The sequence below is a fragment of the Scyliorhinus torazame genome, chromosome 8 (assembly GCF_047496885.1).
Source record: "Scyliorhinus torazame isolate Kashiwa2021f chromosome 8, sScyTor2.1, whole genome shotgun sequence".
Classification (NCBI taxonomy): Eukaryota; Metazoa; Chordata; class Chondrichthyes; order Carcharhiniformes; family Scyliorhinidae; genus Scyliorhinus; species Scyliorhinus torazame.
The window spans coordinates 178752170-178773654 of NC_092714.1; the positions used below are offsets into that span (position 1 = coordinate 178752170).

At 46.0% G+C, this 21485-nt stretch overlaps 1 protein-coding gene and 1 long non-coding RNA gene across 3 annotated transcripts in view; one reads left to right on the plus strand and one right to left on the minus strand.

Moving 5' to 3' along the window:
- LOC140428275 (uncharacterized) overlaps positions 1–15659 on the minus strand; it is a 68301-nt gene extending 52642 nt beyond the window's left edge. Inside the window, exon 1 of the long non-coding RNA XR_011948742.1 lies at positions 15518–15659. This is a non-coding gene — a long non-coding RNA (uncharacterized lncRNA). The remainder of the gene's footprint in view (positions 1–15517) is intronic.
- gnas (GNAS complex locus) overlaps positions 1–21485 on the plus strand; it is a 505856-nt gene that overhangs the window by 178266 nt on the left and 306105 nt on the right. Inside the window, exons 1-4 of one of the 2 annotated variants that reach the window (XM_072514567.1) lie at positions 16704–17041; positions 18098–18170; positions 19841–19895; positions 20773–20892. In XM_072514567.1, the coding sequence (XP_072370668.1) occupies positions 16897–17041; positions 18098–18170; positions 19841–19895; positions 20773–20892 (393 nt within the window). In that variant the 5' untranslated portion in view covers positions 16704–16896. Of the gene's footprint in view, positions 1–16703; positions 17042–18097; positions 18171–19840; positions 19896–20772; positions 20893–21485 lie in introns of those variants that run through there. The other variant, XM_072514565.1, reaches the window with a different exon arrangement.

A 21485-nucleotide genomic window follows, 5' to 3' on the forward strand; every position in this document is an offset into this window, starting at 1 on the left:
ACACTCGGGGGCTTAGAGTCTCTCCACATTAAAAGGATCCGTCTCCAGGCTACTAAGGAGGCAAAGGCCAGGACACCGGCCTTTCACTCCCTGATCTTCTGACACTCCAAAGATCGCGCTACCTCTGGTCTTGGCACCACCCGAGTTCCTAGCACTGTGGACATTGCCTTCGCAAACTCCTGCCAACACCCTCTGAGCTTCGGGCATTCCCAGAACATGTGGACATGGTTTGCTGGGGTCCCCGCGCACCTCACACATCTATGTTCTACCCTGAAAAACGTGCTCATCCTTACTGCCATCATATGTGCCTGGTGGACCACCTTAAATTATATTAGGCTAAGCCTGGCACATTAAGAGGAGGAATTGACCCTGCTTAGGGCATCTGCCCATAGACCTGCCTCTAACACTCCACCTAGCTCGTCCTCCCACTTGCCCTTAAGCTCCTCCACCGGGGTTTCCTCCGCCTCCAACAGCTCCTGGTTGATATCCGACACTTTCCCCTCCCCCACCCAGGTACCGGACACTACCCTAACCTGTATCCCCCGTGTCGGCAGCAGCGGAAAAGCCAGCACCTGCTTTCTCAGGAAGTCTCGCACTTGCAAATATCTAAAACCATTCCCTGGCGGTAGTTTAAATTTATCCTCCAGCGCCTTCAAGCTGGGAAAGCTCCCATCTATAAATAGATCCCCCATCATTCTAATTCCTGCCCTCTGCCAGCTCTGGAACCCGCCATCCAGCCTGCCCGGTGCAAACCTGTGGTTGTTACAAATTGGGGTCCAGACTGATGCCCCCTCCACCTTCTTATGCCTCCTCCATTGCCCCCAGATCCTCAGAGCCGCCACTACCACCGGACCTGTGGAGTACCGGGTTGGCGAGAACGGCAGAGGTGCCGTTACCAATGCCCCCAGACTGGTGCCTTTACAAGACGCCGCCTCCAACCGCTCCCATGCCGACCCCTTCCCCATTAACCACTCCCGAATCATGGCGATGTTAGCCGCCCAGTAGCAGTTGCAGAGGTTCGGCAGCGCCAACCCACCCTCCCCCCGACTATGCTCCAACCACATTTTCTCCACCCGCGGGGTTTTGTTCGCCCATAGAAAGCCCGAGGTGATTTGTTCACCCGCTTGAAAAAGGCCTTAGGGATGAAGATGGGGAGGTACTGAAAGACAAACAGAAATCTGGGGAGGACCATCATTTTCACGGTCTGTACCCTCCCCACCAGTAACAACGGGAGCATGTCCCATCTCTTAAAGTCCCCTTCCATTTGCTCCACCAACCGGGATAGATGAAGATTATGCAGTGCCTCCCATTTCCGAGCCACCTGGATTCCCAGATAGCGAAAGCTCTTCCCTACCATTCTAAGTGGCAGCTCTCCCAGTCTCTCCTCCTGCCCTCCAGCCTGAATCACGAACATTTCGCTCTTCCACATGTTCAATTTATACCCGAGAAGCTGCCAAATTCCCCCAAGATCTGCATAACCTCTCCCATCCTCTCCAGCGGGTCCAAAATTTACAACAGCAAATCGTCCGCATAGAGCGAGACCCGGTGCTCCACCCACCCACCCCCACCCCCGAACCAGCCCCTGCCAGTTCCTCGAAGCTCTTAGCGCCATGGCCAGTGGCTCCAAAGCGAGAGCAAACAATAACGGAGAGAGGGGGCACCCTTGCCTCGTCCCTCGATGTAATTTAAAATAACCCGACCCCAGCCTGTTCGTACGCACGCTCGCTACAGGCGCCTGGTAGAGCAACAGCACCCAGCCTGTAAAGCCCTCCCCAAACCCAAATCTTCCCAGCGCCTCACACAGGTACTCCGACTCCACCTGATCAAAAGCCTTCTCCTCGTTCATTGCTACCACCACCTCCGCCTCTCCTCTCTCTCAGGGCATCATAATAACATTTAAAAGCCTCCGAACATTGGCCTTTAGCTGCCTGCCCTGAACGAATCCCGTATGGTCTTCCCCTATCACTCCCGGAACGCAGTCTACTATCCTTGTGGCCAATACCTTAGCCAACAACTTGACATCCATATTAAAAAGCGAGATTGGTCTATATGACCCACACTGCTCAGGATCCTTCTCCTGTTTATGAATAAGTGAGATCGAGGCCTGCGACATTGTCAGGGGTAGGATTCCCTTCTCTCTAGCCTCGTTAAACGTCCTCACCAGCAGTGGGCTCAATATCCCTGAGAACTTCTTATAAAATTCCACCGGGTAGCCGTCCGGCCCCGGAGCTTTGCCCGACTGCATGCCCTCCAGCCCCTTGATAACTTCCTCCATCTCAATTGGGGCTCCCAGCCCCTCCACCAGGTCCTCCTTCACCCTCAGAAACTCCAACCGATCCAGAAATTGCCTCATCCCTTCAACGCCAGCCGGGGGTTCCGACACATATAATTTACTTTAAAAACTTTGTTCACCCCCCTGGGTCCAAGACCATGTTACCATCCCTATTCTTCACTCTACCAATCTCCCTGGCCACCTCTCTCTTCCTAAGCTGTTGCGCCAACATCCTGCGCCTGTTCCCTGTACTCCTAAACCGCCCCCTTTACCTTCCTCAACTGTTCCACTGCTTTCCCTGTGGTCAACAACTCATACTCCGCCTGCAACTTCCGCCGCTCCCTCAGGAGCCCCGCGTCCAGGGGCTCTGCATATCTGCTGTGCACCCGGAGTATCTCCTCCACTAATCTCTCCCTCTCCGCCCGTTCCCCCTTTTCCCTGTGGGGCCGAAGCAAAATTAGCTCCCCTCTAACAACCGCCTTCAGAGCTTCCCACACCGTCGCTGCGGATACCTCTCCCATGTCATTTGTTTCCATGTAGTTCTGGATGGACTTATTCACCCGCCCGCAGACCACATCATCCGCTAACAACCCCAGATCCAGTCTCCATAACGGACGTTGCCCCTCTCTCCTCGCCCACCCGCAAATCCATGATTACATGGAACGTGAGAGGACTGAATGGGCTGGTAAAGGGGGCTCGATCAAGCCCGGGGCATGATCCGACACTACAATTCCGTCCCCACCACCCTCAGTATTAGCGCCCTGCTGAGAACAAAAAAGTCAAACAAAACGAGAGTAAACCTTATGAACGTGAGAAAAAAAAGAAAACTCCTTCGCCCTTGGCTGTATAAACCTCCATGGGTCTATACCCCCCATCTGTACCATAAAGCCCTTCAATTCCTTTGCCACAGCCAGCCTCCTCCCTGACCTGGATATTGACCGATCCAATTGCGGATCAATGACCGTGTGAAAGTTCCCCCCCCCCTGCCCCCATGATCAGGTTATGTGACTCTAAGTCCGGAATCTTACCTAACACCCACCTCATAAACTCCACGTCATCCCAATTCGGAGCATATATGTTCACGAGCACCACTCGTACACCCTCCAACCTACCACTCACCATTATGTACCTACCCCCCTTATCTGACACAATTCTCCCAGCCTCGAATGTCACTCGCTTACTAATCAAAATTGCTACCCCCCTGGTCTTTGAGACCAGCCCTGAGTGGAACACCTGGCTAACCCAACCCTTCCTCAATTTTGTCTGATCTGTGACCTTAAGATGTGTCTCTTGTAGCATAGCCACGTCTGCCTTCAGTTCCCTTGGATGCGCGAACACGCGAGCCCCCTTGACCAGCCCATTCAGTCCTCTCACGTTCCATGTAATCAGCCTGGATGGGGAGCTTCCGCTCCCCCCCCATGCCGTCTAGCCATCACGCTTTTTAGGTCAGCCCCGCGCCCGCGGCTTCCCCGAGTACCCCCATGCGCAGCAGCCGTTCCCAACCTCCCATTTATTCCCTGACAGCAGTTCCTCCCCTGTCAGCAAAGCAGCCTCCCTCTCTCTCTCTCTCCCGCCCCGCCCCTCCCCCCAAGCATCAGAAACCTCATCCACCAGGTCTGGTACCAGTTTAACACTTGCTCACCCTCCACTGCGCTTCCGAGAGTCAGCTGAACCATGCTGACCCCGATAACCCCTGCCCCGGTGCCAAACAGTCTGTCTCCCTATTGTTCGAACCTCTTCCCCCACATGAATAAACCTTTTAACAGCATCATATTCCCCAGTAAGTAAACATCAGAAAAAAAAAGATGCAATTAACAGAAACCAGTGAAGCGACAGTCCCTGAAGACAAAATCCAGAATCCCAAAGAGTAGCTCTAACTTCAAGACCCCCTCCCCCCTACATCAAATCCTTGCAAGACAAAGCACCCTACAACCACCACCGCAGCCCATAATTTCACCCAGAACAACATAAAATCTCGTTTCTTATGAAAAATCAGTACAGTATTACAAGCCACCGCTATAAAACTTCTCCGCAGCTTAAGTGTCCTTTAAATCGTCTCCAGCTTCTTTTCTTTAATGAATGCCCATACATCGTCCGGCGTCTCAAAATAAAAGTCCCATTCCTCGTGCGACTGATTGACCAATGTTAAGAGTGCAAAATCACTAGTTTGGCAAGGCATCTAGTCAGCTTTGAGTATTTGATACATTGAAGATGGAGAGAGAAGTTAATGATCGAGCAGAAATAATAACAATAACTCGTATGTGCCTTTAATGTAATACAGTCTCACAAGGCAGCATGGTAGCATAGTGGTTAGCACTATGGCTTCATGCGCCAAGGTTCCAGGTTCAAGTCCCGATTGGATCACTGTCCGTGCAGAGTCTGCACGTTCTCCCAGTGTCTGCGTGGGTTTCCTCCGGGTGCTCCGGTTTCCTCCCACAGTCCAAAGATGTGCAGGTTAGGTGGATTGTCCATGCTAAATTGCCCTTAGGTTAGATGGGGTTGCTGGGTTATTGGGATAGGGCTTAGGTAGGGTGCTCATTCCAAGAGCCGGTGCAGACTCGATGGGCCGAATGGCCTCCTTCTGCACTGTAAATTCTATGATAAGGCGCTTCACAGGAGCATTATAAACATACTATGACACAGAACCACATATTGGGTCAGATCACCAAAAGCTTGCTCAAAGAGGTAGGTTTTAAGGAGTGTCTTAAAGGAGACAAGTGAAGTGCCAGAGGTGTAGAGTTTCCAGAGCTTTGTGAACTCATGGCCACCAATGTTGGATCAGTTTAAATTTGGGGAGGCACAAGAGGCCAGAATTAGAAGAGTTCCAATATCTTGGAGGGTTGTGGGTCTGGTGGAGATTGCAGGGAAAGAGAGGAAGGATTTGAAAACATGGATGAGAATTTTCAAATCAAGCTGTTGCTTGACTGGGAGCCAATAAATGTCAGAGAGCACAGGGATGATAGAGGAACGGGATTTGATGTGAGTTAAGACATGGGCAGCAGAGTTTTGGGTGTCTTCCAGTTTACTGAAGGTAGAATGTGGGAGACCAGCCAAGAATACAGTGGAATAGTCGAGTCGAGAGGTAACAAAATAATCAGGTGAAGTTATGGAGGTTTTAATGAATATGAGATCAGAGGCTCATTTCAGGATCAAACGTGACACCCTAGATTGCGAACAGACTGGCTTAATCTCAGACAGTTTGGCGGCACAGTGGCTAGCATTGCAGCCTTGCAGCACCAGGGACCCGGATTCAATTACAGCTTTGGGTGACTGTTTTTGTGGAGTTTGCACATTCTCCAAGTGTCTACGTGGGTTTTCTCCCACAGTTCAAATGTTAGGTGGATTGGCCATGCTAAATTGCCCCTTAGCGTCCAGAGAATTACAGGCTAGGTGGGGTTACGGGGATAGGGCGGGAGAGTGGGCCTAGGTAGGGTGTTCTTTCAGAGGGTCGGTGTAGACCCAATGGAATGAATGGCCTCCTACACTGTGGAGAATCTATGGAAAGAGATGGAGTCAATAGCTAGGGAATGAAGTTTGGATGGAAAACAATCACATCAGTCTTCCAAATAGTTAAATGGTAAACATTTTGGCTCATAAGGTACTGTCTCATAATTTAGCAATAGTGAAAGAGTCGAGGGAGATGGTGATGAGGAAAAGCTGGGTGTTGTCAGCCTGATTTGTGAAAGCCCACGCTGTGCCTTTATATGTCACCAAAGGACTGCATGTAGATGAGAAATAGAAAGGGTCCAAGGATAGATCCTTGGGGGACACCAGAGGTAACAGTGTGAGATCAGGAAGAGAAGATATCGCAAGTGATTCTCTGGTTAAAATCAGATAGATGAGGATGAAACATAGAACATAGAAAATACAGCACAGAACAGGCCCTTCGGCCCACGATGTTGTGCCGAACCTTTGTCCTAGATTAACCATAGATTATCATTGAATTTACAGTGCAGAAGGAGGCCATTCGGCCCTTTGAGTCTGCACCAGTTCTTGGAAAGAGCACCCTACCCAAACTCAACACCTCCACCCAACACCAAGGGCAATTTGGACATTAAGGGCAATTTATCATTGGCCAATTCATCTAACCCGCACAGCTTTGGACTGTGGGAGGAAACCCACGCAGACACGGGGAGGACGTGCAGACTCCGCACAGACAATGACCCAAGCCGGAATCGAACCTGGGACCATGGAGCTGTGAAGCAATTGTGCTATCCACAATGCTACCGTGCTGCCCTTAAGAACAAATAAATCTACACTATATCATTTTCCCGTAATCCATGTACCTATCCAATAGCTGCTTGAAGGTCCCTAATGTTTCTGACTCAACTACTTCCACAGGCAGTGCATTGTCCCACCTAGCAGTGGAGTCGTGTTGGAGGAGGCTGGTGTGGTCAACCATGTCAATATCTGCAGACAGTTCAAGAAGAACAAGGAAGGAAAGTTTACAGTCACAGTTTACAGGGGTGATAGGTTATCAGGAGTAGGCGGAATGCAGATTTGAGGTTACTATCAGATCAGCCATGATCTTATTAAATGGCAGAGCAGGCTCAAGGGGATGAATAGCCTACTCTTGTTCCATGTTCATACGTTCACATAGGATGTCATTTGTGACTCTGAGAACTTTTCCAGTACTATGGCAGGGGCGGAGTCCTGACTGGCAAATAATGTCAACCTGAGGTTTTCAATGGATTATGAATGAAGTCACTCTGCTGAGCTCGGCACTCTGTTGAGCTCAGGGGTAACAAGTTGAATCCTGCCAGACTGGAATCTCGCAGTGTACACCCTTAGTGAGTTTTTTTCCCCAGCAGCTTGATTTATAAACAATAATTTGTGCCATAACTTTCTGGAAGTGCTGATAATGGTGCTGTGAGGGAAATAGAGCATCTGGGACCTTAGGGAATGACAGTGTCTCCTCAACCAATAAGATTTTAAGAATTGAGAAAGAATCAGCTGAACTATAGAGCCATATCAGGTAAAGAAATAAAGAAGGGGGAAAAAATGGATCTAGATAGAAGAGACCGAGTAAAAGTAAATGAATTTAAAAATTGGAAGTTGTTAAAATCTCTAAACACAATTTTCTGTAAGAATTCTCTTGTTTAAATTACAGCCAAATACTGTGGATGCTGGAAATCTGAAATAAAAACAGAAAATGCTGGATAAGCTCAGCAGGTCTGGCAGCATCTGTGAAGAGAGAAACAGAATTAATGTTTTGAGTTCTTATGGCAATTCAGAACTGAAGAAGGGTAGAAATGCAATGGATTATATAGTTGGAGAAGATGGTGGATGTGGGACAGAATAGAAGGCAATTTGAATTGCTCTTTTTCTGGGCTGGAGATATTGATTGGCCTTGTATGAACAATTATCACATTTTTAAAGGGTACATTGTGCTGTTAAGTAGTAACTACAGTCGATCATTATGTGCACAAGTTCTAAAATTTTATAGGGATTTTCCTAATCTTTAACTATAGTTTCTGCATTGAGTATCTTGGGTAATACACTCATTATGACACAGAAGGAGAAGTATTAATGTAAAATCACAGCTTTAAAATAATTGAGGCAAATGCTGAGATGCTATTTGTGCAAGACAACAATAGTGGTGCAAATTGACAAACTCTGGAGATGCACACCTCACAGAATATTTCTTCATCCCCTGAATTTGGCGGCCAATTGTGGAATAATAATGACATGCATTGCTAATTTTCTGCATTTGCAGTATTTTGCTTTAATTTAAACGAGAGAATTCTTACAGAAAATTGTGTTTAGAGATTTTAACAACTTCCAATTTTTAAATTAATTTACTTTTACTCAGTCTCTTCTATCTAGATCCATTTTTCCCCCTTCTTTATTTCTTTACCTGATATAGCTCCATAGTTCAGCTGATTCTTTCTCAATTCTTAAATTTCATTGGGGAGGAGATACATGCTATTTTTCCAGGAATATTTGGTTTAACATATGGATTCATTCATAGTTTATATTGAATTAGTTGATCACAATCAGGAGAGTAATTTGGGATTCTACAGTTGACCCCAAGGGATGGTTAAAATAAACCAGGATTTCTACATCTTATCAGTATTCAGCGCTCTGGGTGAGGAAAGACTTGAACTCAGCTGTGGTACTCATCATGTTTCAATAGTCTTTCAAGGCTTGGAAATAAAAAATGGCCACATGGAGAGGTACCAGTGGACTTTGGAAATATACCTCGGTACAAGTCAGAATTTGCATGACAGTATGGGACACAATTATTTTTTTTGAGAAGAATAATTAATTACTATCCTGCTGCTATTGTGCAGATTCAGAACAGGATTTTTATACAACGAATGTATTTTTAAAATGCTAGCGTTTGTATGGAATGCACCACTTTGAGTTTGACTGGTGTCTTAGTAGACCATAGAGTCTAGTTCTGAGCTGTATTGTGAGGAAGGTCCCAGGTTCAAATCTGAATGTAGCTACCTTAACTAGTCCAAAGGTGCACTATAGTTTTAGACTTGGGGGCGCTGCGGGGTTGGTGGTGCAGGGAAATCAGTGAAAGGTCCTATACTTTACAACTGCCCAGTGGTACATTTTCTGAAAAATGTGTATGTTCGGTGATGCTATCTACTTGTATAAAGTCCCATAAGAATGCCCATTTTATTGTGGATGCTCCGAGAACCATAAACCAGCCAGCAACTTTAAGGGATAGTTGCAAATCACACTGGTTGCGTGCACAAACTGCATTGTTAGACTTGGCATTTTACAAGTCCTTAAGTTAATTTTTATAAGGGGCAACAAAGAGTCCACGTAGAGTTCCAGAGAAAAACAAAACTTATTGGATTTGAATTTGTTTATTGTCACGTGTACCGTGGTAGAGTGAAAAGAATTTTTCTGCAAGCAGCTCAAACAGATCATTTAGTACATGAAAAGAAAAGGAAATACATAATAGGGCAACTCAAGGTACACAATGTAAATACATAGACACTGGCATCGGGTGAAGCATACAGGAGGACTATAGTATTAAGGTCAGTCCATAAGAGGGTGGTTTAGGAGTCTGGTAACAGCGGGGAAGAAGCTGTTTTTTTGAATCTGTTTGTGCGTGTTCTCAGACTTTTGTATCTCCTGCCAGATGGAAGAAGTTGAAAGAGTAAGTAAGCCGGGTGGGAGGGGTCTTTGATTATGCTGCCCGCTTTTCCAAGGCAGCAGGAGATGTAGATAGTCAGTGGATGGGAGGCGGGTTTGTGTGATGGACTGGGCTGTGTTCACAACTCTCTGTGAATTTTATTTAACGCATTAACTATTATATACAGCTCTAGTAGTTCCCTACAGGATCTTCTCTAGTCAGTGCCTGACTGGTCGACTTTATTCATGGACAGCACGGTAGCACAGCGGTTAGCACTGTTTCTTCACATCGCCAGGGTACCAGATTCGATTCTCGGCTTGGTCACCGTCTGTGCGGAATCTGCATGTTCTCCCCGTGTCTGCGTGGGTTTCCTCCGGGTGCTCCGGTTTCCTCCCACTCGTCCCGAAAGACGTGCTGTTAGGTAATTTGGACATTCTGAGTTCTGTGTACCCAAACAGGTGCTGGAATGGGACTTTTCACAGTAACTTAATTGCAGTATTAATGTAAGCCTACTTGTGACAGTAAAGATTATTATTATAGAAAGGCACATGAACCATGTGAAGGATCCCCCGCCCCCTTATCGAGGGAGCTCACATTCTCCATTCTCCAGGTGGCTGGAGGTTGTGCGTTCTGCGTGCTCCTGCTTTCAGCAGCAAACTGCTTGCAGGCTTAGTTTCTGTTTTCTGCCCCTTCTGCTTTGACCTGGAGGTAGTGGCTGGCCTGCTACCGGACTGAAGAGAGGAGAGGGGTGCTTTCTCAGAGCCAGCGGGAGAGGAGTAGTGGCTTGGGCAATGCTGCAGCTATTTGGAGGCTGTGGATCTGTTTACTGTTGCTCCATCTGCTTCTTTGACCTGGAGTGAGGCAAAGGGAGGGTTTGGCTAGCCTGCTACCGGACTGAAGACGTGGGAGGGTCTGCTCATGCTGTTTGCTGATACTTTTGTTGCAATATTGACTGTTTATTGACTTTTGATTGTTTCATGTTTTGAAGCCTGAGTTGCTTACTACTCCCTCCTTTATTCCTGTGGCCCGGACCTTGGACTGGGTGGTGTCATGTGATCATATGCTGGTCGTGCAGGAGAGGAGGGGTGGCGGCCCAATTCCACTGAATAACTTGAAGGCTGTTTTGAGATATCTTGTGGACTAACGGTGACTTTATTGTGCTGGCGGGATTATTTACTGCTCCCGGTTTGGAAGCAGTGTAAAATGTTGGTGCGTTTTTGTATTGTTGCCTGTTTATATGTCGTGTTTGGAAGTGGTATGCTTGTTACTGTAATTAACTGTTTACTGCCTAGAGGCTGTGGGCTTGTCTGCTGCGGCCCGCTCTTGCTTCTAACAGCCTGGAGTTTCTGGAATATCTCTCTCACTCCATGCTCTGATAAGTTTAGTGGCTTTTCACTGATGCGGGTCTACTGCTGGCTCTGCAGGGGGAGGGAGAATTTTTGTACTCTCAATTGTATATTGCTCAATGTTTAGAGGCCATACGTTTGTCAGCTGCTGCCCCTTTTGCCTGCGACTTGGCTCCTGGAATGGGGTGCTCCCTCGCTCTTCCGCTACGCCCCGTGGCCGGGTGTTGTGGGAGGGGTAGGGAGTGGCGTGTTGATTTAGATGCTGCTATCTTTATTGAATTGTTAATTTGTGCACTGTTGCTATTTGGAGACTGTGTACTTATCAGCTACAGCCGCTTTCTCCATCTCTTTGCCCAAGTGGGGCGCTCCCTCGCTCTTCTGCTGTGCTCCGCGCCAACATGACTCTCCGGGGAATCGTTGCGTCACCCCCAGCGGCTTTCACTGATGTGAGTCTGCTGGCCGGAGTTGGGAGGGAGCGGCCGGTTGATTTGGATGCTGGTACCTTTATTGTACTGTTGCCTGTTTTTGATTTATTGTCATTGTTTTGTGTTTGGTTTGTCTCCTTTGTAAAGGTGGAATGTTTATTGTTGCCTGTTTATTGTTTTATGGAATTGTTTTGGTTTTGTTGTGCAAAGGAACTGTCAATAAATTAAAATAAATCCACGGGGTAGTGGATCATCCCTACCCCATAAGACCTGTGCGGGATATAACATTGTCACTGCATCCCTGTCTCGAGAAGGGAAGGGGATAAACATTCAGTAAGACATAGGCCATTCAGCCCATCGGGTCTGCTCCGCCATTCAATCATGGCACATATGTTTCTCATCCCTATTCTGTTGCCTCCTCTCCATAACCCCTGATCCCCTTATTAATCAAGAACCTATCTATCTGTCTTTAAGACACTCAGTGATTTGGCCTCCACAGCCTTCCGTGGCAAAGAGTTCCACAGATTTACCACCCCGAAGAAAAAAATTGCAGTCTGTCTCCAACTCTCATAGCTCCTGTCTTAGTTGTCCCAAGTTGAGGGGTGGAATCTTGCTAGAAAAGTGGCCAACAACCTCCAGGGTACCACTACAATATTATTTTCATCATCATAATGCCTACCAGTATGATTCTCTCATCAATAATACAATCTTTCAATGAACAACTTAATCATGTAGCTTTCTGAACAAATCATTACCATATTGGACAGCATGGTGGTTAGCACTGTGCGTTCACAGCGTCAGGGACCCGGGTTCAATTTGATTTAAGTGGACCTCCATGCAGGAGTTGCGTTCCGTAAAATGGATGTCTTTGGCAAACTGTTGACTGTCTTCTTCTAATGTCTTCTAATGTGATTTGGTGTCAAATTTTGTTTTGGAATGTTTCCGTGAAGCAGCTTGGGATATTTTACATTAAAAGAGCTATTTAAATACAAGCTCTTAAATTTGAAGGTTTACACTAATTTTGCTTGATTGTAACTTATGAACTTGCCACTGCTCCGTTGATTCTGATCTGCTTATATTGAGAATTGTCACCTTCCAGTTGACATGCTTTTTATTTTTACTGGTCCTGATCATTTTCAGTGAGGATTCTTTGGAACCTGGGCTGTTCTCTTAGGAAAAACAAGTACATTTTTCTGCAAAAAGAAGTAGGTGAAACAGTGAGAAATGTACTCTCAACAGCAACATACTTGTGTTGCCTTTTATACAGTATTTAGACTGCAGCTATTGTCACAGATTGGTTGGTTGCTGTTACGTTGGTTCCAGCAGATAGTTTTGGCTGGAATTTGAGTTTTCTGCTCAGGAAAGCGGTATGTGCACGTGTGATACTCAATTCCCGGCTTGGGTCACTGTCTGTGCAGAATCTGCACGTTCTGTGTCTGTGTGGGCTTCCTCCGGGTGCTCTGGTTTCCTCCCACAAGTCCCGAAAGACGTGCTTGTTAGGTGAATTGGACTTTCTGAATTCTCCCTCAGTGTACACGAATAGGTGCTGTGTTGTGGTGACTAGGGGGTTTTCACAGTAACTTCATTGCAGTGTTAATGTAAGCCTACTTGTGACACAAATAAAGATTATTATTATATGGTATTGTTTCAAATAAAATGTTGGCTACTTTCCCCAAGTGAGTTCTTAGTTGCACTACCAATGTCAGTTTTTGTTTTTCTGTGTACAAATAACATGTACTATGAATCTATGCAGTAGGTAATTGTGCAAATATTGATCCTATGGGGGATCAGAGCACGATAAAGGGGCTGTAGTTGATAAGTGCATGGCCTCCAAATAGCACAATTAACAATACAATAAGGATACCAGCATCTAAATCAACCCTAACACAAGCACTTTGTATATCGAAAATTAGTACAGTGTCAGCTGCTGAAAAGAACACCATACAACAAGTCAGAGATGAAAATATGGCTGATATTATGCTTGCAAGTTTTCAAATACAGGAAAATATGCCATAGTTCACAGGAATGCTTGGAGTAGTACCCTTGGAAACCTTAGCATGGATATGAGTTAAATCAGAATTGCTCTCGTCCAGAGCATATGAACATATATTGGGAGCAGACCATTTGGACCCTCGGGTGGTGCCATTCGATAGGATCATAGCTGATCTGATTGTGGCCTCAACTCCACTTTCCTGCCCACCCTGATACCCTTTGACTCCTTTGATTAACAAGAGTCTCTAACAAGAGTCTCTCTACCTCTGTCTTGAAATATTTAGTTACCCTACCTCCACTGCTCTCTGGGGAAGACACCGGTCTACAGATTCCTGGCTCCGAGAGAAAATGGGAGACTTCTCATTTTTAACTGGTGTCCCCAGTTCTAGTCTCTCCCACAAGAGGAAACATCTTTCAGCATTCACTGTTAAGTCCTCTCAGGACCGTGTATGTTTCAATAAGATCACCTCTCATTTTTTCAAGCTCCAATGGATATGATCCCAGCCTTTTCAACCTTCTTTCATAAGATAACTAACTTATCTTATGAATCAGTTTTCTTTTAAAATCAATGTACCCAATACTTCATTTTTTTTCCAAGTAAGGGACAATTTAGCATGGCCAATCCACTTAGTCTGCACATCTTTTTGGATTGTGGGAGGGGAGGCGCACGCAGACACGGGGAGTATGTGCAGACTCCATACGGACTGTGACCCGGGATCGAACTCGGGTCCTCAGCGCTGTGAGGCAGCAGTGCTAACCACTGCGCCATCATGCCACCCCACCCAGGAATCAGTAGAGTGACCGGTCTCTGAATTACTTCCAATGCAATCATGTCGTTTCATAAATGAGAAGACCAAAACTGTATACAATACTCCAGATGTGCTCTGACTAATGCCCAATACAACTGGAGCACAATGTCCCCACTTTTGTATTCCATGTCTCTTGCAATTAACAACAATATTCCATTTACCTTCCTAATCACTTGCTGTACCTAAATACTACCTTTTTGCAATTCATAAACCAGGACCGCCAGATCCTTCTTCAATTACTTATGCAATCTCTCTTCATTTAAATCACAGACTCCCTACAGTGTAGAAGGAGGCCATTCGGCTAATTGAATCTGCACCGAACCTCCGAAAGAGCACCCTATCCCCATAACCCCACCTTTCGGACTGTGGGAGAATCATAGAATTTACAGTGCAGAAGGACCTATCGAGTCTGCACCGGCCCTTGGAAAGAGCATCCTACATCTCCACCCTAACCCAGTAACCCCACCTCACTTTTTTGGACACTAAGGGCAATTTAGCATGGTCAATCCACCTAACCTGCACATCTTTGAACTGTGGGAGGAAACCGGAGCAGACACAGGGAGAACGTGCAGACTCTACAGTCACCTTAGGCCAGAATTAAACCCGGGTCCCTGGTGCTGTGAGGCAGCAGTGCTACCCACTGTGCCACCACTGTGTTGCTTTTTGATTCCTCCTGCTAAAGTGGACAACTTCACATTTTTACACATTATTCTCTATCTGCCAGATTTGTGCTCACTCATTTTACCTTGGGGAGGGTGCTCTTTCCAAGGGCCGGTGCAGACTCAATGGGCCGAATGGCCTCCTTTTGCACTGTAAATTCTATGATTTTTATGACCCATTGATGCCTACTGTTTCTGTTCGCCAACCAATCTTCTAACCATGCTAATATGTTACTTCCTACACCATGAGCTCTTTTGTGTGGCAACTTTTGATGTGGCACCGTGTCAAATGACTTCTGGAAGTCTAAGTATACCACCTTTATAGTTGTACCTTTATCCATGTCGTTTGCTACTTCTGCAAAGAACTCGGTAATTAATTAGACACAATTTCCCTTTCGCAAAATCATGTTGACTCTGCCTAATTGCATTGAGATTTTCCAAGTGACCTGCTATAACCTTCTCAATAATAGATTCCAGCATTTTCCCTCTGACAGATGCTAAGCTAACTGGCTTGCAGTTTCCTGCTGTCTGTCTCTCCTTTTTTGGATAAGAGGATTTACACCCACTATTTTCCAATCTGATTGGACCTTTCCAGAATCTAAATAATAAAGTTGCTTTCCAGTGGAATGCAGAGTCGAATGAAAGTACGCACAATATTCAATATATTTGATTTTCCCTAATTGTGCATATTGGTGCCCGTCTCTGAACCTTTTAAAGAGAGCGCCTTGGCATGTCGTGCTGTGACGCTATGTTATCATGTGAGAGTGGAGGTACCCATAGTACAGTTTGCTGTTTGCCCCACCCGTTTCTGTGTGCCTCTCTGCTTCTTTCCGCCTCTCTACATATCCAGCAGCAGGCAGGGCTGATCGGTGTAAAAATATATAGAAATATTCAACAGCAGCAAAAATCTTAACATACCTGGGGATAAAGAGAGTAGGCGTCTTTTTTTTTTTAAATCCAGAAGATTTGGGGCTCGTGTTCATCACAAACCAGGCTGCCAACAAAAAAGAGGATTTACACCCGGGAACAGCATATTCACCGGAGGAGGAGAGAAGAAAACCCACCGGTTTGGGGGGGGGGGGGGTAAAAATAAAAGCAGCAGCCGTTTTATCCACTGGGACGACAAACCGAAAGGATACCTAGTTTTACCCTTGGGGAGGAGAGAAAAAAAAGCATATCTTATTCTGTGGGGAGGGAAAGAAAAGCGAGGGAGGAAACTAAACCCCTAATTCGGGCCGGGGGAGAAAAATAAGAGGAATTCAGCAAGAGAAAATTTACATCGTGGCAAATTGAGAGAGAAGGATTTCAGCCGGAGGAAAAACAGGGAGCGAGGAATTAACACCGGGAGAAGTGCAAAGCCGCCGCCTTACCTTTACGTTCGCAATATTGTTTCTGGGGGGATAAAAAAGGAAAGGAGCAGCGACGCACGGAAAAAAAAATCCACGGTGACTGAGGGAAGAAGAAAGAGCCGAGAGGATATTTATTTGACATTTGAGAGGATCTCCGGGGCCCCAGCACCAGGCCGGGGAGCGAGGGACAGGGCTGCGGCCGCGGGGCCTTCTCTCAATTTCCCCAGCCCAGGTCTCTGCCGATCTCTCGCCGTCGCCGACGCCGCCACCCCCCAGCCGAGCCCACCCTGCGCCTGGGAGCCCCACCTCACCACCCGGCCGCCGCCTCCTCCTCCTCCCTCAACAACAAAAAAAGGCGAAGAGCGGGGCGGGCGGCCGCCTGCAGGAGGGGTGCCGCCAGTGAAGCAGGCGGACAGGCCGGTGCCAGGCGCTGCTGCTGGGAGCGGGCCGGTGGGGAGGTTGCCCTTCATCCTGACTTGAGGCAGAGAAAAAAAAAACAAGAGTCGGAATTATTCATTAATTTACGTCGAATCTGGGCTGGTGGCCCCCCCACACCCCATTTTCCCTCTGCTCTTCCCTTCTCCATCTTTATTATTTGGGCAGCGACTAGGGGGGAGTGGGGAGGGGGAAAGACTTGCCCGGGTATCCGGGGCCTCTCGTCTGCACTCGGCGGCTTTGAAGAGGAGAAATAGGGGGCCGAGTCGGGCCGGAACGGAGCTCGTTCTTTCTGTGTGTCTCTCGACGCGGTTGGCCCGGGGCCTGGCGGCTGAGGGAGGGGGTGCCTGCCACTCGCTCTCCCTCCCTCCCCCTCGCCTCTCTCCCCTTTAGCACCCCATCACCCTCCGCACCGCCGCCTCTCTCTCCCTACCCCCCCCCCCCCCGCCCGGGCTCTGAAGGGTGGCTGTGCAGCGGGGGCCCGGCGGTTGCTGCCGGCCGCTCATCTCACGGATGACCATGGGGTGCTTGGGGAACAGCAAGACCGAGGATCAGAGGAATGAGGAGAAGGCGCAGCGCGAGGCCAACAAGAAAATCGAGAAGCAGCTGCAGAAGGACAAGCAGATCTACCGGGCTACACACCGGCTCCTGCTGCTGGGTACGTGCCGGGCTTTTAGATTTGGGGGGTGGAGGAGAGGCTTGCCCGGGGGGTGGGGTGGTGAGGGGAGACCGGCCCTGTTTGGAAAGGCCGGCCCGGTTTGGCAAGGCCACCACAACCCCTGTCGTCGTCCCCCCCCAAAAAAAACACAACACATTGGCTGTGGAAACATCTCGAAGCCACACTGACAGATCCCATGGTGCAGATCTTCCGAGCTGGGGGTGGGGGGGCGGGGGCGTGAATTAAATGGTTTATTTGTGTGTGTGGGGTTCATAAACGTATTCTCCTCACTTTGCTTTACAATAAAACACATCTTTATTCAAGCCCTTTGAGACAGAAAGGTGGGGATTTAATTTGAAAACGTTGCAGGTCCTTGGCTTCAAGAGGGGGAGAAAAAAAATCATACAACATGGAGGCTTTCTGCTGTCGTCGTTGGCAGGGATATTTTTGTGTAATTGCCTGTGTGGCCCTTCAAATTCTGGATGTTTCTTTCCCAAAACTGTAAATTTGTTGCGTTGTTTGTTTTTGAAATGTGTGCGTGTGTGTTGCTTTTTGAATGGGGGTTTTCAGGAGGTGGAAGGCCTGTTAACAGCATAAACATGGAGGCCAGTTGTTGCTGGAAATGGGTTTCAATATAAAATGGGCCCAAGTATTAAACAGAGATAATATATATTATTAGTTGTTCGAGGGAGGCTGGCAATGTTAGGCTTGATGGTGAAGTTTATATATTTTTGAGGCCTGTTTTTGTCATTATTTAAAATGGTGTAAACCTAGGGAGGCGACTCATGTTTTTATTGACTGCTACACAAATTAATAGGGATGGTGTTTTGCAGGAAAACAGTGCATCCTGTACTTTAAGCAAAAACAGTTTTGTATTTAAAGGAAACATTGAGAAACGGGACGAATTGATTAGAATGTTCTTTTTAAATGTGTTGCCAGGCTTTTGAAAATAAAATTAAAAACTACACAAAGACCTTCCACTGCGGCTCCAAGCATGAGAAATATTATGTTTCGAGTTGAGAACTATTTTATTCAAAATCGCATTTCTCATTGCAGGAGCTGGTGAATCCGGTAAAAGCACTATCGTCAAGCAGATGCGAATTTTACACGTCAATGGATTTCATGCCGAGTAAGTGGCTATATTGTTTTTCAGGTTTCCTGTGAAGCCAGCGCAGTTTCCTTATTTCTTAGCAGTGTGGCTGAGCTGGGGCTTGCCTTTATTGTGTATTTCTATTCATTTTTTTTCCTGTTGGTTCTGGTTTCTCTGCTTCAGCAGCCCCCCCGCACATTTTTTCCCTCCAATATGGCTGCCTGTATTACAACGTATTTAAATGTATTCATTTTTGACATAAATGTGTTACATTTTGCACGCCCCTCTCTTTGTAAACTACGATTATCTATTCTGCATTTAAGCTTGCCTGTTGCAACCCTCCTACTTTATGCAATGGCAGCTGGCATAGAAATGGCAGTTTGAATTCATTTCTAAAAGGTGGCAATGGAGGCAGGTAGGCAGGTCGTTTACACAATAAAATGCTCTCCCCAGATTGCAGTTAATTGGATAGTGAGTTGCACTGTGTGTGTGTATTTTGTAAAATAGGTTTTAAAACATATATGTGAATGTAATGTACCTCAGCAAGGACTACAGACACAAAAGGTATTTGTTTGCTATGACGGCTGCATTCAAAATTGAAAGCTTAGTGGATATAAAGGTTCTGGCTCCTCCAAAAACCGGGCTGGCCAAGGATAAATTTTAGTAGTCCAGTAGTCTGGAGAATTGGCAGCCAAGGGTCCAATACCTTCGAAAAAGCTTGTTTCCTTCCCACTTTCCAGAACTGTTTCTGCAGGGGACGATGGAATTGTGATTTATGTGGACCTCCATGCAGGAGTTTCGTTCCGTAAAATGGATGTCTTTGGCAAACGGTTGACTGTCTTCTTCTAATGTCTTCTAATGTGAATTGGTGTCAAATTTTGTTTTGGAATGTTTCTGTGAAGCAGCTTGGGATATTTTACATTAAAAGAGCTATTTAAATACAAGCTCTTAAATTTGAAGGTTCACACTAATTTTGCTTGATTGTAACTTATGAACTTGCCACTGCTCCGTTGATTCTGATCTGCTTATATTGAGAATTGTCACCTTCCAGTTGACGTGCTTTTTATTTTTACTGGTTCTGATCACTTTCAGTGAGGATCCTTTGGAACCTGGGCTGTTCTCTTAGGAAAAACAAGTACATTTTTCTGCAAAAAGAAGTAGGTGAAACAGTGAGAAATGTACTCTCAACAGCAACATACTTGTGTTGCCTTTTATACAGTATTTAGACTGCAGCTATTGTCACATTGTTTGGTTGCTGTTACGTTGGTTCCAGCAGATAGTTTTGGCTGGAATTTGAGTTTTCTGCTCAGGAAAGCGGTATGTGCACGTGTGATACTTATATGCACAGATGCCTGCTCCCAGTGGTTTAATTTTACACATTTACAGAGTACAAATCCCCATGTCACTTAATTAAACTCAGTTTGACACCACATTGGATTACATAGTCAAACCAGTGATTGAAATAATGTGAGACTGCAACTCTAGAGTAATACTGCAACTTTAATATGGATGTGAAGTGCAAATTCTTCATCTTTCTCTGTAGATTAATGGCTTGGTTGTGTTTTTCTTTATCCTTATTTGCAAATGTTTGCAGATGTTTGCAAAAAGTAGAAACTGCTTAAGAATGGCTAAAGCCTACTGTCAATTGTAACTGCTACAGCAGTTTTGAGTTTTTAAAAGAAGAATAATTCAATATTTCTCTTCATTAGTGAGAAAAAACGGAAAATTCAAGATATTAAAAATAATATTAAAGAAGCTATAGAGGTAAGCTCTTCTTGGTTATGCATGTTTAGCATTACATTTTGCACAACATAGTTTGGTATAAGATGAAATTGTTTACATTTGTTTCCCATAATTTAGATACAAGTATACTAATGTGAAAAAATTAAATCCAGCTGTTACCATAAAAAACATATCTGGTTGTTTGTGTTTAATAGTTTTGACTTTAGAAATTAGTGTATCAGAATATATAAAGCCTACAATGATGTAATGTTTTCCACTATTACAGCCGATCAAATAAGAATTGGTTTGAGTGACTCACACGCTGCCTCCTCTACTTCTGTCTGTAATAACTATTGAAGCTTTGCTCACTTGTTGAATGAAAGATTGTAGAGCAAGAAAGTCCTCGAATTTTGTGTCTTCAACAGTCACGTGATTGCCATGCTGCTGAAGTTGGTGTGCTCTGTCCCACTGTCTTTAGAACTTCAGAGTTCATTATTATTCCTGAACAAATTGTGGGCATGTCCCAAACTTGTATCATCAGTCTATGTTAAGTTAGCTGATGCCAATTTGAGTTGCCAGAAGATTGTATTACATTTGGACTTGGTGCTCCTGAGCGAAGGAATGAGGGAAAAAATTAATCCAATTTCCTGCTTGTGATCACTATCCATGACCCATTTGGAAAATATGAATGTGATACTCTTTGGAATGAGACAATCAGCAATGGCTCTCATTGTTAAATAGCCAGTTGCTTGTTCCTGAGTCATTCTTGAATACGTAACTTTATCACTGGTGAGGCTAAAGATCAGGTTAGGGTGTGAGGGGAAACCCAGAATGGCTGGAAGGCAGATAGGAGGAGCAGGGAAGGATACGATAATATAAATCTTTGACCACCAAATTGTTCTTCTCATTTTTGTTGTAGACGATAGTGGAAGCAATGAATACGTTGGTACCGCCAGTCCCATTAGCCAATCCTGAGAACCAGTTTCGATTGGAGTACATTCTAAACTTAGCAAATCAGAAAAACTTCGAATTTACACAGGTAAGTGGCTAATCAAGCCTTCCAGGAAATGGCGCATGTATGAAAAGCAGATTTATTTTTGCATTTTAATGATCTGTAGTTAACTGTCTTGAGTTTTAGGACTTTGGCAAAGTTTCATTGAATCTCATTTTGCTTGGGGAGGATCAGACGGGGTTTGTTGGGGAGGACCAGATGGGGTTTGTTAAGGGTAGGCAGTAGGTGGCCAATGTAAGAAGGTTGTTAACTGTGATCATGATGCCCCCAGAAGGTAGGGATGTGGAGGTAGTGATCGCAATGGATGCAGAAAAGGCTTTTGATCGGGTAGAATGGGATTATCTATGGGAGGTACTGGGACGGTTTGGATTTGGGCGGGCCTTTATTGACTGGGTCAATTTGCTGTATCAGGCTCCTGTGGCAAGTGTACGGACGTATAGGACAACATCGGACAATTTTAGACTGCACCGGGGAAGAGACCAGGATGCCCCCTCTCCCCACTGTTGTTCGCGCTAGCTAGAGAGCTGTTGGCAATTGCTATGAGAGCTTCAAGGGCTGGAAGAGGCTGATCCGGGGGTGGTGGTGGTGGTGGGGGGGGGGGGGGGGGGGTGCTGGAGCAC